Source organism: Lepidochelys kempii, chromosome 9 (genome assembly GCF_965140265.1).
Source record: "Lepidochelys kempii isolate rLepKem1 chromosome 9, rLepKem1.hap2, whole genome shotgun sequence".
NCBI classification, from domain to species: domain Eukaryota; kingdom Metazoa; phylum Chordata; order Testudines; family Cheloniidae; genus Lepidochelys; species Lepidochelys kempii.
This window is the reverse complement of record NC_133264.1, coordinates 25721500-25741711: the sequence shown is the minus strand read 5'-3', so window position 1 is coordinate 25741711 and position 20212 is coordinate 25721500. Positions and strand designations below refer to the sequence as shown.

General features: G+C 40.9%; 1 protein-coding gene across 4 annotated transcripts in view; it reads left to right on the top strand.

Moving 5' to 3' along the window:
- The window catches only part of ARHGEF26 (Rho guanine nucleotide exchange factor 26), a 115074-nt gene that overhangs the window by 34394 nt on the left and 60468 nt on the right, over positions 1 to 20212 (top strand). For all 4 annotated transcript variants that reach the window (XM_073359637.1, XM_073359638.1, XM_073359636.1 and 1 more), the window contains exon 7: positions 19556 to 19708. In XM_073359637.1, the coding sequence (XP_073215738.1) occupies positions 19556 to 19708 (153 nt within the window). The remainder of the gene's footprint in view (positions 1 to 19555; positions 19709 to 20212) is intronic.

The following is a 20212-nucleotide window of genomic DNA, read 5'->3' as shown; positions in this document are numbered from 1 at the left end:
AAGGGTTGATGTGAATAATTTGTGTAGGGTACAATATGCACAGTCATGTTTAGCTATAAAGTACTTTGCAAGATTACTTCAAAAAGCTAAAGTCTCATAATTGTGTGTATATATCTGATTATATAATATTCCTGTTCACAAAGGATATACAGTATGTATAAAATCATATGAATTTTATCAAAATTCAGTGAGAGGTGGACTGTCTTGGGAAAGAAGCTAATGGGGTTGTAATAGGCTGATTTACGCTGAAGTAAAAGTTTGTGTAGCCTGAGAATAAATCAGTTGTCAGATAAAGAGCTTGAATCTCAATGCATTGAGCAAAAATGGTCAGTTTCCCAAGAATCTGTCTTGGAAAGGAAAAGTCAAAAGGAAATTATTTAAGCATCTCTGAAAACAGTTTATCCGACATCCCTAAACAACAAATTTACAAGACTGTTGGGAGTTTTACTGCGGTGTTCCCTTTTCTCCCATTAGTTCAACAAATGCTTAGAAACCTATAGAATATTAAAAGATTAGTGTTAATAGGGAAGAAAGACAAAGAAATAGAAAACACATTGATTCACAAAGTTGTTTAGACTATGCAATGCCTAATGATTTCAGAGGTATGTGGCTTGTGAGGAACCTAGCACATATTGGGAGCTTATGTTCCCTGAAGCATCTGGCACTGGCTTCTGTTGAAAGACTAACCATTGGTCTGACTCAGACTGTGGCCATTCTTATGTTGTTGTTTTTTAAATATATATTGCATATGAGCTACACATGTAAGACATACCTGTGTTGGGAACAGGTAGCTTTTCAGTAGTACTGCTTTGTAAATCAAACTAATGTATCTATACTTGCCCATATCTTGGTATTGTGCACTTTTTGCTTTTGCCATATAATACTCTTTATGTTCTTTCATTCTCATACTGTTGAGATGGTACATACTGACACTCTTAATCCTTTAAGATCTTTAGAAGTGGTGAATTGTTTGGAGTTTGTGTAATATATTAATGTATAGTAGGTGAATGGTAACGAAAGAATTTTTCACAAATTCTAGATCACCAGTTTGAGTGCAATCTAAGACGACAGACTAACAGTCATTACCATCTGCTAACTCTACAGTGGCCTGAAATGAGTTGGTTTTCTCAGTCCAATTTATAGTGGACAAGTGTCTGTATCCCAGTTGTCCTCTTTTTTTTTTTTTTTTTTTTTTAGCCATTTCAGGAGAAACAGGCCAAGTGCTAAACTGAATGCACATAGAGAATTAGCTACTCTCTAACCCCTCAAGGTGTTGCTTCTAAATCAAGTTGGAAGCACATGGATAGGTAAAACCACAGTATTAGCATTACCAATTTATGTTTAAAGATTTGAACTCTGATTTTTCACATTGGACACAATGGGTTAATCTGTAAGGGGGAAAATCTAATTCCTTGGCAGTAGATCTGAGTGAATGGGCTTTGAGAAAGAGGGCAGACAAACAGGGATGGGAGGGACAAAACCCTCCCATGTAATCTGGAAGCAAGGTGTGAGAAGCACCTACTCAGCTGATTCATGGCTGTTACTATTACAACTCATGAGTAGTTTTACTACTTGTAGTCTATTGCACTAGCAGTGCTGGTGGCCTGTGGACCCGTGCAGTGTGCTGACTTGTTGACCGTACCCTATTACTCCTGTGTTCAGCCCAAATCTCCTACTCAGAGTAAAACTATGCAGAGATCTGCAGCAGAGTTTGGCTCCACGTTGCAGGGGACTGCTGCATAAGGTGACCAGACAGCTAGTGTGAAAAATCAGGATCGGGGCGGGGGGGGGGGGGGGGAATAGGCTTCTATATAAGAAAAAGCCTCATATCAGGACTATAAAATCAGGACATCTGGTCACCCTACTGCTGCATCTCCCCTTTGCAGTCCTTGCCTTTCCCAGCATCCACTTGTATCCTGCATTTTGCACCTTCTGTGGCTGTCACAAAATTCCAAGGAGCCCAGAGACTTTAGAGCAGTGGTTTTCAACTTTTTTAGGCTGCGTACTCCTTTCGAAATAATGTAGTCTGTGTACCCCAATCTGAGAGAGGGTCATAATATAGCTATGATTAAATTGCCAAGCCTTACTAAATAAAATATATTGTCCGCCATTGCAAGATTTTTCTTGAGTAACCCTGGTGAGAGTTTGTGTACCCCAGTTTGAAAACTACTGCTCTAGATCAGCAAGTTCCAGGGTATCAGTGTCCATTTCCTAGCTACAGTTCATGGATTTCTGTAGATGCCAGCACATGAATTTTAGCATTTGCAGTATCAATAACTTTGTCAACTATTCAGCACAAAATACATTTTCACTTCCTAAGAATAATTTTCTAAATGACATTTAGGGCAATGATAGACAGTTAACGTAAATTTGAGGCAACTGGTGCTCTTGAGAGACAAGTGGCTAGAGAAAACATTCGTTGTTACTGTTTGGATAGGTGTTTCCCATAAAAGGCCTTTATTTGGTCTTTCCTGTAATACTGTTTCTATATTCTTTTTCAACAGTTAGTCCGTACACCTTGTGTCTTTTACACTGAATCAGCAGCAAATCTAATAGTGTGAAAGAAGTAACATGTATATTCCATAGAAAAAGGCGCTGGTGAAAGAATAGTTAAGTACCCCCAAGGTCAAGAAATATCAAAGCTAATGCACATATAATCTTAACTGCTCCTCATAATGTGTTTATGAATTCTGAAGTATGTGATCACTGAGGCCGAACAGTAAGGCTGATGTGCCTGCCAAAGTAAGGATTGTTCAATGTCGTCATTTTTGCAGTTAAAAAAACTTCGCAGCTTTTCTTAGATTAATCTAGCCACTGTTAAAATGTCTCTGTATTTTACCTTTGGCTCTTTCCCCATTCAGATAAATTGGCTTCAATTATGTGATAAACCTAAAACAGAGCATTGGTGAAATTTATCTGATTACCTAGCAACCCATCTATAGAAGCTTCTTCACTCCTACTTTGATTGTCAGTATTCTTTGTGTGTTGTTCTTCTATTAAGGGTATTCTGACAAATGAATTCTCTCCGTTTGTGCCCCTTTCTGAAAGATTTATGACACTGATGGAATAGAATTCTCCAGAATGTCTTCCCTATAGAAATACAACACAGATGGCACATAACTCATTGCGCCACATATTTATGAGAAGAGTTTCACTATAGGAGCTCCCTTTGGAGCGTTCCCTTTTATAACTCTGGATTTATTCTACACTCTTCTGTCAGATCTGTTGTCTAGGACTTCTCTATGTCCTCGTTTTCTTTTGCCTCTAGGATCAAGTATGTTTAGAGGGGCTCATGCTCAGTTCAGATTGTCTTCTGTTTTTCCCACATGAATTAATAGTCCTTAGCCTGCCTGATTCTTTATTATCTAACTTTTTATCTTTGATAATGTCAGTAAATTACCAATCCTGCCTTTTTTTGGCAACAACTCCCTCAATGAGAAAACACACACACGCACGCTTCTGTATGTCAGCCCTCTAAAAAGATTGGTTGAATTAGTCTTATTTCTTAAACTTATTTGTTGATATATAAGTACAATCACCAGCAGTAATCTCAGAAATCTGAAAAGGAGTACTTGTGGCACCTTAGAGACTAACCAATTTATTTGAGCATAAGCTTTCATGAGCTATAGCTCATTTCATCGGATGAAGTGAGCTGTAGCTCAGGAAAGCTTATGCTCAAATAAATTGGTTAGTCTCTAAGGTGCCACAAGTACTCCTTTTCTTTTTGCGAATACAGACTAACACGGCTGTTACTCTGAAACCTGTCAGAAATCTGAGTTATCCAAGCCATAAAACTGAAAATATTCCAGACAAAAATTATGTCTCATAGTAGTGTTAGGAATGATTTCTGATGACTTTTGCACTTGGAACACCATGGCTCTTGGTGAGCAAGTATAGTTCAGTCCCCCACCCATAAGACAAAGTTGGAAAATGAATTAAAAGGTGCACTGCTAGGGATGGGTGGGGCGATATGCATTGTGCTTCCTTATGTGCTGATACACAGGTACAGATTTTCAAAGGCACCAAATGGAGTTGGTGTCTAATTCCCATTGACTTTCAATGAGAATCAGTTGCCTAACTGCAGTTAGTATCTTTGAAAATCTCCCCAAAAGTCAGTAGTTCACTCTTTTTCAGTGCAATAATAATTTAACAGATTCATTCCCAACCTTCTTAAAATAAGGAATAAAAACAGAAATATTCAACATTACTGAATGCATTGTTGGACTTGCCACCCAGTAACCAGAAAAAAAAACAACTTTTGTTTGTGGTGTACCTCCACATTAGATTTGACTAGCTCAGATTTGCTTGACCTTGAAACTTTCACATCCAACTGTCTAATGTGAATTGACTAGATAACGGTAACTGAGATGTTCATGGATGCTAAAACGTTAGAATGGAATAATTTACGGTTACAGATGCAGTTTTAAAACTCTCAGCAGCAAATTGTGTTGCAAAACCAGAAAAAAAAAATTTAAATGCAGCAGAATTTGTAATACTATCTTCAATAAAGTAAGTGTTAGTGGTCAGAGAAGGGACACAAGAACTGGCCAAAGAAAGAGTATTGATTTTATCAGTCTTTGTTTCTCCCTCAATAAGTTGCAAGTGGTAGCTTGCTATATTGGAAGTAAAACAGAGAGGTACCAAGCTGTATGAGGAACCCATAATTCTCCCATAATGCACAGTGGATGTAAGGAAAGAAAATAAGGATCTTTGTTAGAGTATGCACAGTATACTTGTATGACAAAAAGATTAAATGAACCCAGTTGTCTGTAGCATAGTATCCCTTCAGTTCTGAATGATTATTAAGGATGTTTTTTTAATTTAGTTGTTTGAACTGTAGCAATAATGATTAAATATAACAGCTACCACTTAAGTTCAACTGAAAATGATGATTCTTTGCACTGCATGTAATATTGGTTTCTCTAGCTTCCATGTTCTCCATGTGTACTGAACTTTTCAGCACCAGAGTGGTAGGTTACCACATTACACTTTATTGCAGGGGTTGGCAGCCTTTCACAAGTGGTGTGCTGAGTCTTCATCTATTCACTTTAATTTAAGGTTTCACTTGCCAGTAATACATTTTAACGTTTTTTAGAAGGTCTCTCTAAGTCTATATATTATATAATTAAACTATTATTGTATAAAAAGTAAACAAGGTTTTCAGAATGTTTAAGAAGCTTCATTTAAAATGCTGATCTTACGCCGCCGGCCTGCTCAGCCTGCTGCTGGTCTGGGGTTCTGTTCACCTAGACCGGCAGCAGGCTGAGTGGGGCCTGCAGCCGGGACCCCGGCTGGCAAGGGGCTGGCAGCCAGAACCCCAGACTGGCAGCCAGAACCCCAGACTGGCAGCCAGAACCCCAGACTGGCAGCAGGCTGAGTGGGGCTGGCGGCCGGGACCACTGAGCAGCTCAACCCGCTGCTAGTCCAGGGTTCTGTCCACTGGCTCTTACCAGCGAGGGTCCCAGCTGCCGGCCTGGGATCCTAGCCCTGCCCAAATAGAGTGGGTACCAACCTTCTCCCTGGTTCTAGCCCATTTTCTTCCTCTCTCTCTGCACTGAGCACAGGGCTGGGGGTGAAGGAGCAGGCTGGGGGTTGGGGTGTAGGGTCTGGCCAGGAGCTAGAATGACGGAGGGGGCTGAGGGTTGGGGCAGGAGGTTTGGGTGTGGAGTGCTTACCTGGGCAGCTCCCATTTGGTGTGAGGGGTGCAGGCAGGAATGTGCGGGGGGTGCAGGAGCTCCCATTCGGTGCTCAGGGTGGGGATGAGAATGTGGGGGGTGCAAGAGTCAGGGCATGGAGTGTGGGGGGGCTGGAGTAAAGGCTGGGGTCATGGGGGGTGCTGGGGTCAGGGCATGTGGTGTGGGGGGGGCTGGAGTAAAGGCTCGGGTCATGGGGGTTGCAAGGGGAGTACAGAGGTCAGGGCAGAGGGCCGGGGGTGTGGGCTAGGGACGTGGGGGTGCTCCCAGCCCCCTGCCAAGAGCGGCTCGTGGCAGGGGGCTGGAGGGGATATGCCCTGTCCCCACCTCTTCTCCGCCTCCTTCCCGGAGCAGCAAGCACGCTGGGGCTCCACTTCTCCCCCTCCCTTGCAAGGGCCATCAGCTGATCAGCGGCAGGGAGGGAGAGGAGGAGGGGCAGGAACCCAGCATGCTGGGGGAAGAGGCGGGGGTGGGGGGAGCTCGCCTGCCCTGTAGCGGCAGCGGGCAGGACCAAGCTTCTTCACCCTGCCCCCGCGGGAGGGGACGGGGGGGCGGAGAAGAGCGGGCAGGATTTTTAATGGCACGCTGCTGCCTGCCGGGGTCCTGGCCTGGGTTTGGCAGCAGGCTGAGCGGGACTGGCAGCTGGGACCCAGCAGGCAGCAGCATGCCATTAAAAATTGGCTGGCGTGCTGTCTTTGGCATACATGCCATAGGTTGCCGACCCCTGCTTTATTGTATGCAAGCTGATGAGACTTCTATCATAGTGTTTTCAAACTGCCCATAGTGTCTAAGCTTTTCCGATATAAAATAGAATGCCAGTAGCCAAGTTTCCAGTGGGCTTCATGGAGTCTGATTTGTCATCTTTTCAGGCCTATAGAAAGCTCTGAATAAGGTAAGCTTTTTTTGGGGGTGGGGAGTGGTTGTATAGGATAGAGAGATTCAAATATTCTAGTTATGGTTGGAAAAGCTTTATCAAGTAAGTTTTTGCAGCATTTTCTGAAGGAGGTCAGACTACTGATTTCATCCCATCTCCTCTGGAAGCTTGTTACACATACATATCCTTTCAGCTGAGTGTGCTTTTTTGTTGGCTCTTAAATGCTTTATTCTGGTAGCATAGAGTTGCCAACTGTCTAATCTCACAAACCCAAACAACCCCACCCTGCTCACTCCATCCCCTCTCCCCTACCCTCACTCACTCTCACCGGGCTTGGGGAAGGGGTTGGGGTGTGCTCTGGGTGGGGGGGCCTCTGGGCTGAGCCTGGGGCAGCGAGTTTCGCTGCCATAGAGTTTGGGGTGTGGAAGGGGGTGAGGGATTTGGGCTACAGCTGGGCGGTGCTTACCTTGGGCTGCTCCCGGTTGGTGGGTGCAGGCGGGGCAGCAGGTCCCTGCCTGCCCTGGCCCCAAACCACTCCTGGAAGTGGACGGCATGTCTCTGCAACCTCTGGGAGTGGGGGCAGGGAGGCTCTGTGCTCTGCCCTTGTACCCGCAGGCATCGTCCCCGCAGTTCCCACTGGCCGCAGTTCCCGGCCAGTGGGAGCTGCAGAGTTGGTGCTTGGGGTGGGGGCAGAATGTGGAGACCCCCTAGCCCCACTTTCCCTCCTGGGGCCGCAGAGACATTCTGGCTGCTTCCGGGACTTCCATGGGGCCAGAGCAGGCAGGGAGCATGAAAAGTACCTATTGCAGCACAGCTGGTTTAATCTTTCTTTAGGAAGCTGTCACAGTATTCATGTAAGAAGAATAGTCTCCAGTTCTACATTTGTAGAGAAGAACTATATCAAAGTATTGTATGTAAATAATAAAATTTATATAACACGTATTTTGCATCTTTCCAAGTAAGTTGTTCAAAAATCTGAAGCTGTGATCCTGTGTTTTGCAAGAAATGGGATTTTGCCAGAATCAGTCCTTGAGTATTAGAGCTTAGAAAGCATAGTTTATATTTTTGTCAAAAGGGGTGGGAGGTGTGCGCGCGCACCTTTAGTTTTCAGGGAGACCTGCTATATTATCCCTAAATGGTGCTCAAAAAATTTTAAAAGCAAGGCTGTTGAGCTACATCTCTGGCAATGTGGATGACCAGGCAGAACCGTGTGACTGACTTCTACAAGCATACACTGACAAAACAAACAAGTCTTATTGCTCTGTTAACATCATGGAGTTAAGACCAGTTCATGCTGTGGTTTTGTACCAAAATTAAATCTGATACAAAACATTGTTAGCGTTTCTTCCTATCCTGCCCAATACCATTGTAGCTCTAGACTAAAAGTACTATTCTTCCCTTCCATTCATTGCCACTCTTCATTTAGAAATAAATATACCACTCATGGTGATAAGCAATTAATCAAATATTTTTTGGTAAGAAAACATTTTAAAAGTTGCTAATTACTATATTCTGATGCTGTGTACTAGTTTTTATTACTGTAAAAATCTAAAATTGGTGAAATTTTATGGAGCTGGTGAAATTAAAACAGCCCTTGAATGTATTTATGTAGGAGTTTCAGTGTAGGTGACAAGATTTGATTCTATGTATAATTCATCTACAAGAACTACAGTAGAAGAATGTTAGTTGCAAAGTCAAATACTCAAAAATTAGGAAATGTGACAATTAAGATTGGCCAAGCATGTTGTATATGCATTGTGATACAGTGGCTTAATTACATAATCATACTTTTTTTTAAACACATTTAATAATGAGGTTAATGCTTATTCTTGAGTAGTCCCCCTAAAGTCATCCCTAAGTATTTGTATGATGGGTCCCTGAGACAGCTGCCTTATGGGAGCGTCTATGGGAACTAACCCGATTCTGTGCTGCCTCAGTGTATGATCCTAAATGAGCCAACGCATACCTGACTAGTGCACAGAGTATCAAGCCCTAATGTACATGTATGGAAAGTGGCCAAAATTTGACCTCAGCTGCAGTTAAGTTAGCAAGTTCTGTAAGAATTTGGATGTTGTTGTTCAAGGAAAGGCTCTCTGAGACTGGCTGGTAAAATACCAGTAGCCTTAAAGTTGTGCATACTTTAAATGTTTTTTCACTGTTCTGATACCAGGCATTCAATTAACAGGAATACATGTAAACCCAGATGGGATAATTTTTATGTATTTTAAAGATTCTGTCTACCAAACATCACTGTGTAAAGGGTGGGAATGTTATGGATTTTTTTTTTAAGCAAATACATTGCAAATGTGACTTTATGAAGCAAGACTATTTCAGTTGAGGTGGTTAGACTGTGGTTTCGATTTATTGAGGCTAGAATTTAAGTTTAAGATTAGGAGAGTCCCAAGTGGATTGATTTAAATAAATCAGTCCTAATCATGTTTTGCATTTGTCCTTTAGTTATTTTCCTTTTTAAAAAAAAATGGAAACTTTCATTGGTTGGTAACAATAACACTTGATTGGCAACTAAATATAGCCTTCCCCTAAATTTGGTGCTTTTTTGCTAACCAGGAAGATACACTGCATTTATACAGCCAGTTGTGTAGCTTAATGTTTTACTTGATGATAAAGTTTTGTTATTTGTGCCAAACCCTATTTGGATGGAAATTTAAATTAAAATGCACAAAATAGCATTTTATTTTAAATTAAAACTATTTTAAGTGTGCTGGATACTTAAGACATTTACCAAAACATGTTTTGCATTTAAAACTAATTTATGAAACAAAGGAAGTATCTGTATTGAAATCAACTGACTGTTTCTGGTCACTGTGTCCTTCAAGATTTTAGAACTAGTAGATATCACCCTTTCACACCTAGTTTTTTATTCATCGATTAGAAAAGGAAAACAGGCTTTTCTGTTTTTTTTTAACTCTGAACTAGTCATTGAACTAAACTAGTTGAATAAATTTCAATGAAGAAAATACTCTTTGCACCTTCAGAAAAGGCTACTGCTGTCAAAAGCTGGTTCAACAAACTCTGGTTCCGTGTGTTTTATCCAGTGACTTCCAACAGTTCTGTGGTTTGATTATTTAAAACTTTGGGAGCAAGTGTGTGTTGCTTGATTTTTATTTAAGTGATTTTAATAAATTATTATAGTGTAGGCCTTAATGTAGGTTGTCAATTTTAAAGAGGTTTAGTTTTTAAAACTAAACCTATTTAAATAAGTTTTTTAAAAATCATTGATTTTTGTCCATCCTGGGAGAGTCACCTGCTGATGAATATAAGTGGTTTGGTAAAGCAGCAAGTTGAAATAGGTGGTTAGTGACCTCTCACATCCAGGAGTCCTGAAATAGTCTTTAGTTTATCCTGTTCATTCCTCTGGAATAACAATGGCCTTTCTGCTTATGTTCTCTGTTTTTTTCTTTCCAGCTTTCGTGCTTCTGTTTTCTATCATTGTAAATACTGTGGTAAATATAGGTAAATGGGTACAAGGTCAATCCAGTGAGTGAGCTGTTTTTAAAGTACAGAGGTTAAATGCCAAATTTAACAAATTGTTACAGTAACAAGTGTGTAGCAGGGAAGTGTGCCTTTAAACTCAGAAGTTTAAGACCGTGTTAGCAACAGACCATGAAGACAAAACTAATTGGTCACTTGTGGGTGTAGCTTCTGACAACTGCATTTAGGTAGCAATGGGTTGCCGGTTTTGGATGGATATATACCTGGAGGTTTCATCACATAACAATCTTTAATTAAAGATTAATCTTTAACTCCTGGAGACTCCAGGACAGTCCTGGAGGGCTGTCAACTATAATGTAACAAGGAGGGGAAAGTAGTATTAAAGTGTGCTCAAGCTAAACAATAAACCAGATGAAGTCATGTAAAACAGACGTGTGCTGTGCTCTACTCAGTTTCTTGTATGCATACTAAAATGAAGTTATAAAAATCCACAAAACACTCTGAAATGTGCAGAGTTCTTACTGACCTTTTGGTTACAGCATGAGGAAAATAAATCTTTTTCAGAAATAAATGTTATCTGTACTTCTCTGTAGTTTTTAAAGATGCTGGAAGCTAGCATGAGGGTTTGAAGCAATAACTAACAACATAACTAATGGTATGCAGTATATGTGGTATAAATGGTGTGCAGTTATACATGGTGCAGTACATTGATTCAGAGCTTTTCTAGTCCTGTTGGAGTAGCAGAGCTCTCTAAACAGTTTGCCCTGCAAAAACTCCTGTTAACTGTCACTGCTTGGTCTAACTGAAGATTTCTCTGAGAGATGTTCATACTTATTCATTAGGGAAATAATGAAGTTCCAGGTTTGGTTGGTCAACCTGTTAGGCATTTTCAGAAACACAGACTTTGTAAAGTCATTTACACTGATGAGAACAAAATGGATATAAGCTGAGCAATTTGATGCAAAAGTAGCCCCACCCTTCCCTTCCTCTTCCTCCCCTACTTCGCCCCACTGTGAGGACTCCAGTGTCAAAAAGAATAGTGAGTCCCATATTGACATCAGGCAAAACAAACTATCACTTTATTTATATTTTGGTTATCTAACTAATGCAAAACAGTTACTTCCTTTAAAGTCTTGGTTTTTTTTAATCCTGCACTTTGGCAAATCTTTTATGTTAGTTAAAGCAACTTGACTGTACACTATTAATGGCCAAGTTACTGTTGTTGGTGGGTTTCTGACTGTATTCCTTCTTATTGGAGAAAAGGAACTTAGCATCCTTATAGCAGCAACAGAGTAGCTTCTAAAGCATTTCAGTGCTCTATATATTATTTAACACTTTGCATTTAGAATGAGAGACTTTGTGAGCAAAGAGTAAATGCTTTGATTGCATGAGGCAGAATGGACTAGGGGAGTGAGTACAAGATCAAGAATTATGAAGACATACATTCTTATCCTGTCTCTGCAATAGATTTACTATGTTCCCGTTGGCAAATCACTTGTCTCATTTTCCAGATCTGTAAAGTGGGGCTAATACTTTACAGGAATTTAGAAAATTTGTAAAGTCTTTTGAAACATGTGAAGTGCTGAATAGGGACGTCAGTAAATAATAATAAAGCATGATATAACTCTAGGTTTCATTGAACAATGCTTAGATAATCAGAATGTGTTAAATGCCTCTTAAGACGAAGGAGCAGATAATGATCTCAGTTATGCTGGTGTAAATCTGGAGTAACCCTATTGACTGCAATACTTATGCTGGTGTAAATGCAGCATAAGTATTGCAGTCAACAGATTTATACCAGCATAACTGAGATGGGAAACTGACATCAAGCCTCTAATATCCCTATTGTCTAGCTTAAAAAATAAATATTTAAAATAGAGCTGTCAATTAATCGCAGTTAATGCACGATTAATTCAAAAATTGCAAATAATCGCACTGTTAAACAAGAGAATACCAATTGAAAATATTTAGGTTTACATTTTCAGTTACACAATACAAAGTGTACAGTGCTCACTTTATTTTTTTCAAATACTTGCACTGTAAAAAAGATAGTATTTTTCAATTCACCTCATACAAGTACCTTAGTGCAATCTCGATCATGAAAGTGCTTTTTACAAATGTATTTTTTTGTTACAGAACTGCACTCAAACAAAAACAAACAATGTAAAACTTTGGACTTGTAGGCGCTAATCAGTCCTACTTCTTGTTCAGCCTATTGCTAAGAGAAACAAGTTTGTTTACATTTATGGGAGATAATGCTGCCCACTTCTTATTTACAATGTCACCTGGAAGTGAGAACAGGCATTCACATAGCACTGTTATAGCTGGTGTTACAAGATATTTACGTGCCAGATACGCTAAAGACTCATACCTATTCATGCCTCGGACATCATTCCAGTGGACATGCTTCCATGCTGATGATGCTCGTTAAAATAATAATGCATTAATTACATTTGTGAATGAACTCCTTGGGGGAGAATTGTATGTCACCTGCTCTGTTTTTCTCCCACATTCTGCCATATATTATGTTATAGCAGTCTTGGATGATGACCCAGCACATCTTCATTTTAAGAACACTTCCACTGCAAATTTGACAAAATGCAAAGAAGAAATGTGAAATTTCTAAAGATAGCTACATCATTCAACCCATGATTTAAGAATCTGAAGTGCCTTCAAAAATCTGAGGGACGAGGTGTGGAGCTTGCTTTCAGAAGTCTTAAGAGCAACACCAAGATGCGGAAACTACAGAACCCAAACCACCAAAAAAAGAAAAATCAACCTTCCGCTGGTGGCATCTGACTCAGATGATGGAAAATGAACATATGTTGGTCCTTACTGCTTTGGATTGTTATCGAGCGGAACCGTCTTCAGCGTGGATTCATGTCCTCTGGAGTTGTGGTTGAAGCATGAAGGAACATATGAATCTTTAGCGCATCTGGCATGTAAATATCTTGTGTTGCCGGCTACAATAGTGCCATGTGAACACCTGTTCTCACTTTCAGGTGACATTGTAAACAACAAACAGGCAGCATTATCTTCTGCAAATGAAAACAAACTTGATTGGCTGAACAGGTAGGAGGACTGATTGGACTTGTAGGCACCAAAGTTTACGCATTTTCGAATGCAGGGTTTTTTGTACAGATGTGAATTATGTAAGTTCAACTTTCATGAGCAAGATTGCACTACAGTACTTGTATTACATGAATTGAAAAATACTATTTCTTTGTGTGACGGGGTGCGGACTCACCACTGCGGCACCTCCTGTTGGAACCTCTGGGAATTGGCTCAGGCCATGTGGAGTGCCCTCTACTGGTGGTGTCCCATCTGGATCTGTGTTGCTCCCTTCTTGTGGCATCCTCTTCAGGACGCTGCTCTCTGGCAGTGCCCCCTAGTCCATTCTCACCCCCTTCCGGGAGGGTTAACAGCAGTCTTTTCGCTTCACCCCAGCCGCAGTGGCCAACCACATCCCCAGAGTCTAACCCGTTCTATCAGGGGTCGGGTGCAGTCCACTATGGCTACTTCTAACAGCCGGGTATAGTACAAGGGGGAAGAAGGGGACACAGACCCGCCCTCTGCTCTGGGTCCTGGCCCAGGGACCCTCTGGTTGCAGCCTCCCTGACCTCCTTCGCTCCCCTTGTCCGTCTCTCCTCCCTGGGCCGCTTCCCCTTCAGCCCCCTTGCACCTTGTGGGCCCTTCTATCAGGGCCTGCAGCCTAGCAGGTATTGGGCTGGAGCTCGCCTCAGCTCCCCCAAGCCTGGCCAGTACTGTGCTGTTGTGGGTGCTGGTCTCCTTCACTCAGGAGATAAACCTTCTCCCTTGAAAGTGTGGGAGAGACTGACTGCCTCTCACCTGGGCAGCCTTCAAATAGGGCCTAGCCTGGCCCTGATTGGCTGCCTCTTGCTCAGCCTGATTGGCTCCCTGCAGGCCCTCTCTGATTGACTGCCTATGTAGCCGCTCTGGCCTGCTGTAGCCCAGTCTGGCCTGAGGGTGGGGCACTGCCCCACCACACTTCTGTTTTTACAGTGCAAATATTTGTAATGAAAAATAAATATAAAGTGACCACTGTACACTTGGTATTCTGTGTTTGTAATTGAAATAAATATATTTGAAAATGTAGAAAACATCCAAAAATATTTAAATAAATGGTATTCTGTTATTGTTTGACAGAACGATTAATTGAGCAGTTAATTGCAATTAATTTTTTAAATTGCTTGACAGCCCTAATTTAAAACCTTCTTAGTGATAAGATTGACTTGTGATTTATTTATTTTTTTTTTTTTTAAGGCCAGATCTCAGCTAGTATGAATCACTATGGCTCCATCAAAGTCAATAAGGTATGCTCACTTACACCAGCTGAGGATCTGACCCATTGTTTAGTGGTGATCTCAGAAATTGGTGGAAGGATTTTGAAAAGTCCACCAAACTATTACATTGTTTGTAGAAGAAATTAGCATGTTAGAACATGATGCGCATCCTAGTCCCCTGTGTGAAACAATAAATATGCTGTAATTTAAACAATAAGAACATGGGTGGAGAAAGACATAAGTGAAATAATTTTGGTGGGCAGTTTGAAATTTTCTTTGGGGGCAGGGAGCAGAGGAGAGCGAATAATGTTTGTACTTAGCTAGACAACCAGTGAAGAAAAGGCCGAGACACCAGAAGAGCCCCACATCTCCCTGAATCCATACAGAGTAAGCCTGTTTCTCATGGCTTTTTATGGATTAAGAATTGGAGGACATTAAATAACATGAGGATGGAAAAGGATCTTTTGAGTGCTCAATCCTACAAGGTGAAGAGCACTCCTGTGAGGTGCAGAGAACCCCCACTTGCCAGTGACTTTGGTTGGGAATTGAAGGCTTAGCACCTGGCAACAATGCTCAATGTTTCTAAGAATGGAGCCCTAATTTACAACAGCAAAGGAAACAGAACAAGCAGTCTAGGACCCAGTTATACCTAGAGATGTCCGAGTTATATTCTCTTGCTGTAGTTGTAGTTTTCATATTAAATAGTGCACATAGGATAAGGAAATTTAAGTACTGATTGTCTACCTCCCTATTTAGAGACCCCTTTAATCAATAGCACATGGAGAAATAGAAGTACAAACTGACCACTTGTGAAGCAATCCGATTTACTTTAGTGTGTCCTAATGTGAGACAGATCCAGTCCTAAATTATCCTGGTTAAAGGACTCAAGCGTCCACGTAAATGCATACTCAACTGCCAAGTGTCTTCAAATTTCAGTCTTGTTCAGTAACTCTTGTGGTTAATTTCAGAGGAAATGTTTGCCAAAATGAAATGGTTGATTTAAGGTGTTGGTTCCTTCTAGGGCGCTCACAGCTACTAGCTGGAGCTAATTCCTGTTTGCTTTGTACAAAGCTCCCACTGAAGTCTGTGAGAATTTTGTTTGTCTAAATGATTTGGCCTCTACAGTAGTTAGCTCATATGAATTATATCAATTAACTGTGATGGCATTTGTGATGGTAAATCAGGGGTTAAAACTGTTCATATTAGCAGGAAAACATAGCATGAGCAAATTGCCAGCACAAATATCAAGGCACTGTTCCTGCGTAATGCTTAACTGAAGGTTAATGATCAGCTTAAAACGTAGAAAGGCTCTTAACAAAGAGCTGCCAAATTAAAGCAACAAGCATTTGGAGAGAGTCTTCCTTTCTTGTTAGGGAGTGAGGATTGACTAAAGCTTAGTCTGTTGTTCCTTGATCTAAGAAATCAATGAAGATGCATTTTCTAAATAAATTTATATAGCCCTTAAAAAAGAGGCAGCCTGACTTACATTAGCGAATTACAGGTCGGATATTTATTTGAATTACCAAAGATATGGTGAAAGAATTGGACCCTCTTTCAAGGTCTTGTCTGACTTTAGTTTAAATGGGTTCAAAGTTTAATCAGAAAAATTTCTTAGATTTAAAGGAAACAGCAACACTTTATTTAAGTCTTCTGGTATTAAAGGGCCAGACACAGTTTGTGATGAGCAGCTCTTGTGATTGATCAGAACTAATTTTTAATCTTCAAACCTAAAGGATTTATTGAAGTAGCTGGTTTACTGATAAGCTATAGTAAGCTGGATGCACAAAGGGAACCTGTTGATCCAAATCTTGATTCATAGCACTCTGTATAAGAATAGCCTGCTGCTCTAGGTAGGTTGTTTTTTTGTTTTTAAATAAGTGTGATTTTCCCTTATCTTCTAAAACATTCCTACCCTAGATTTTTACTGTTCCCTGAAAGGATTATGGACTGAGCACCTGATGCCAAAAATATGATTTAATTTTTAAAACGTAAGGATAATTTTCTTGTTCAAACATCTAGCAGCCTTCAACTACCTGAGGGGGGGTTGGGTTCCAAAGAGAATGGAGCTAAGCTGTTCTCAGTGGTGGCAGATGACAGTACAAGGAGCAGTGGTCTCAAGTTGTAGTGGGAGAGGTCTAAGTTGGAATTAGGAAAACCAGTTTTACTAGGAGGGTGTAAAGCACTGGAATGGGTTACCTAGGGAGGTGGTGGAATATCCATCCTTGGAGGTTTTTAAGGCCCAGCTTGACAAAGCCCTGGCTGGGGTGATTTAGTTGGGGTTGCTCCTGCTTTGAGCGTGGGGTTGGACTAGATGACCTCCTGAGGTCTCTTCCAATCCTAATCTTCTATGATCTTTTCAGCATGCCAGAATATGAAATGGGAAGAAATGTCATAGTTCATCATTTCTTAGCATATTGCTGATTAATTTTATATAGGAGTTTCTACCAACTACAAAAATGGTGGAAATGGTTTCTAGTCACTGCCTGCAACTGTCATAGTTGGGTTGTAGGCAGCCAGACCTAGTGGTGTCAGAGCCAGAGTCCACAGTCACAAGACAGGAGTCAAGAGTCAGCTGGGTCAGGATACTGGGAGATCAGAAGCAGGAGATAAACTTGAGATCAGAACCATGAGTCAGGACTGATAGGCCTGGTCAGGATACGAGGGAGTCTGAGGCAGGAGACAAACTGGAGGTCAGGAACCACAAGTCGGATGCCAAGAGTCAACCTTGGTCAGGATGCCAGGAAGTCAACATGTGGAGCAGGAGCAGGGTGGAGCCCAGTTGTTTAGATAGCTTCCTGTTGGTCCAGCTGGCTGCTCTGGGACTCCATCAGTAGGACCTCAGGGGTGGAGCCACAAACTGGGGCTGGGTTTCATGGGTCCCAGATAAGCAGTTGTCAGCAAGCTGACAGGTACAGGGTTGGAGCTTGGCCACTCCTGTAAACCCTGCGGACCTGGGTTCGATATCCGTGGATCATGATAGCACCTAGGTTGGTCTGTACTTTAAATCTGAATGTTGTAGTTCATAACATAGTAGATGACCCAACTTGAAAACTTGCCCTGCTTGATTAATAGAATTCTGAAGGCCTCCAGAGACTCTTTTGGCAAACCACTGGTTCACAATGAGTAAGTCAGCATATGTAGTAGGAGATAGAACTGCAGACTGGTGTTCTTTGCCAGCCACTACTCTTCTCCAAATCACATGGACAATACTTAATGTACATTGTCATTGATTTATATTATATTATCTCATCCTTTGAAATGAGAGGGGCAGGAGTTAGAGGCTTTCCAGTGAGATTATGCCTCTTAGAATTGGAGACGTGTCATTACAGCCAGGAAAGACTGCGCTATCAATAGAGAAAAACTGCAAGGGAGTCGACGCTGAATATATGTTTATAACCATATTCTTCAGCAGCTGTCAAGGCTAATTCCCCACTCTGGCACTTTGAGTGCAGAAGGTGAGGGCCCACAAGGATTCTAAAAATCAATACTGGCCACTCCTGACTTGTATTAAACTCCCAAGGTTACAGCTTTTCTCTGACCTTGGATTGGTAGATGCTGCCACCACGCAAGTGCAGAACTCCTTTGAGAACCCAGGAAGGCACACTTGGGAATTCCTTCCTATGGCGTACCCTCAAGCCCTTTCACACCACCACCCCTTCTGGGAAGAGCTGAGAAGGGGCGGGGGTTGTAAATTAAACATGTGCACAAACCTCTTAAGACACACAAATCCAAATCCTGTTCTTAAAAAAATAAATCTTATTGAAAGAAAATACATCTGGGAACTCAGGCTATTGCTAGATTTTAAAAGAGCCACTATAAGAATTAAGCACCAAGAATAGCTTTGTTGAGGTCCATCTTAAAGGTTACAAGCAAAACAGAAGCACCTGGGGTTAGCACAGAGGAATCCACAAGCCATAATGAAATAAAAGGGATAAATCTAATTGCGTCTTCCTAGACATTTCCTGATCTACTTACATGTCTGGGGTTTTAAATTAGTAGTTTCTAGGTATGATACTGATGATTTTTCATATCTGGTCCAAGCGTCTTACAGCATAGCTGTTGCCCTGTCCACCTCGCCCCAGGAGAACAACAACAGACAGACAAAAGGGGAGTCTTGTTTCAATTTTAAAAAGTTCTAGACCTTCCCTTGTTTCTTTTGGCCAGGTTCCCACTCGCTTCCTTTTACCTATGCATAGCAGTGAGACTTTTTAACCCTTTACAGGTAGAGCAATTAGAGAACAGCTATTAAGAGGGATTTTATAGCTACTGGCTGGTTGGGAGTCCATAAAAGGGAGTTACCCCCAACCCCCTTCATTTATCACAGCAGCTTTGTCAGTAACTACAGTACTGTAGTGTAGACACTTGCTACAGCGACAGATGGGGTTTTACCATCACTCTAGTAAATCCCTTCCCTCAAGAAGTGGTGGCTAGGTTGATGGAAGAATTCTTCTGTCAACCCTGTAGTATCTATACCAGGGCTTAGGTTGGTTTAACTGTGTCTCTGGTGTGAATTTTTCATGCCGGTGAGTGACGTAGCTTAGGTCAACCTAAGTTTTAGGCTTCAGTATCTCCTTTCTGGGTTTGACTTCAATGGTATGCTGAATGGTATAGAGCAGGTAGCGTGTGCTCTATTTGGAGCGGGGTGGGAACTCTACCAGGTCATTCAGCATATCAACCAGCAATTTAATTTAATTTTTTTCTTTTTAGTTTTGTAATTGACTTTTAAGTTGATGTGGAGTTTTCCAGTTATTGTTGCAGCTATGCTATTGCACGTCCATTACTACAAGGAGAAAAGATTCAGTACTCATAGAACCATAGATGTTGTGTTTCAAGTAGTTTCACTTCCTTTTCAGCCGTATTGTTGAAAAGTACCGTTGCAACCCTATTAGTAGTACTCTTTCTGTTTTAACTGTTTGTGAAAAATAACTTGACCAGCTTTGCTTCTGCTGGAGTCTGATGGGTTGCGCCACATTTCTTTTACATATATTGTGCAAAAAATACATGGACAGTTGAGCCCACGGGATGAAGATCTCACATCAGTTAATCTTTTCCTCCCTACAGAGTCCCCAAATTTCTCAGATTGTCCCTGTATTGCCCCTTGTTTGTTTATGTGGTTAAAAGTTCTGTGAAATGATCCCATATCATGTCAGGTAAAGTTTGAAATGCTACAAGAGACAAACCATTATGAATTATGTTTAGTGAAATTGGTAATTTCTTCTCTTCCTTTGCAGGTTCTTTAAAGAACTTGAAGCAAGGCATCAGAACAATATCTTCATAGAGGATATTAGTGATATTGTTGAAAAGCATACTGCATCAACATTTGACCCATATGTGAAATACTGTACTAATGAAGTCTACCAACAGCGAACGCTCCAGAAACTACTGTAAGAAATTATGCTTAAAATGCATGTTTTTAAATCATCCCCTTAACAGCAGCAATCAGGATTTCTTAAAGCATAACATCTGGGCTCCAGTTCAGCAAATCATTTAAGCACATGCTTATTTTAAAGCACATGTTTAATTCCATTGATGTAATTGAGGGTGAAAATATACTTGGCTGTAGAGTCCAATCCTATTTGCAATCATGTGCTAAATTGTCTTCATTGACAAGCACAGTTTTACTAGTTTCTTCATAGCAATGCTTTTATACTTTTCCCTTTGTATCATATATTGCATTTTGTTGATTTTTGTGTGTATGCGTGCACTGATGTATCTAAATATCAGTTATATTTGTATAATATTTCTAAATATAACTGTCGAACACTAAAAGGATAAGATTCCCTGAGACTGCTCTTCCTCTGATTTAGTGACATCACTGCTATTTGAAAAGAGAAATTCACATTTCTAAATTAAAGCAATCTTTTAAAAACCTGTGGTTTCTTTTTTTT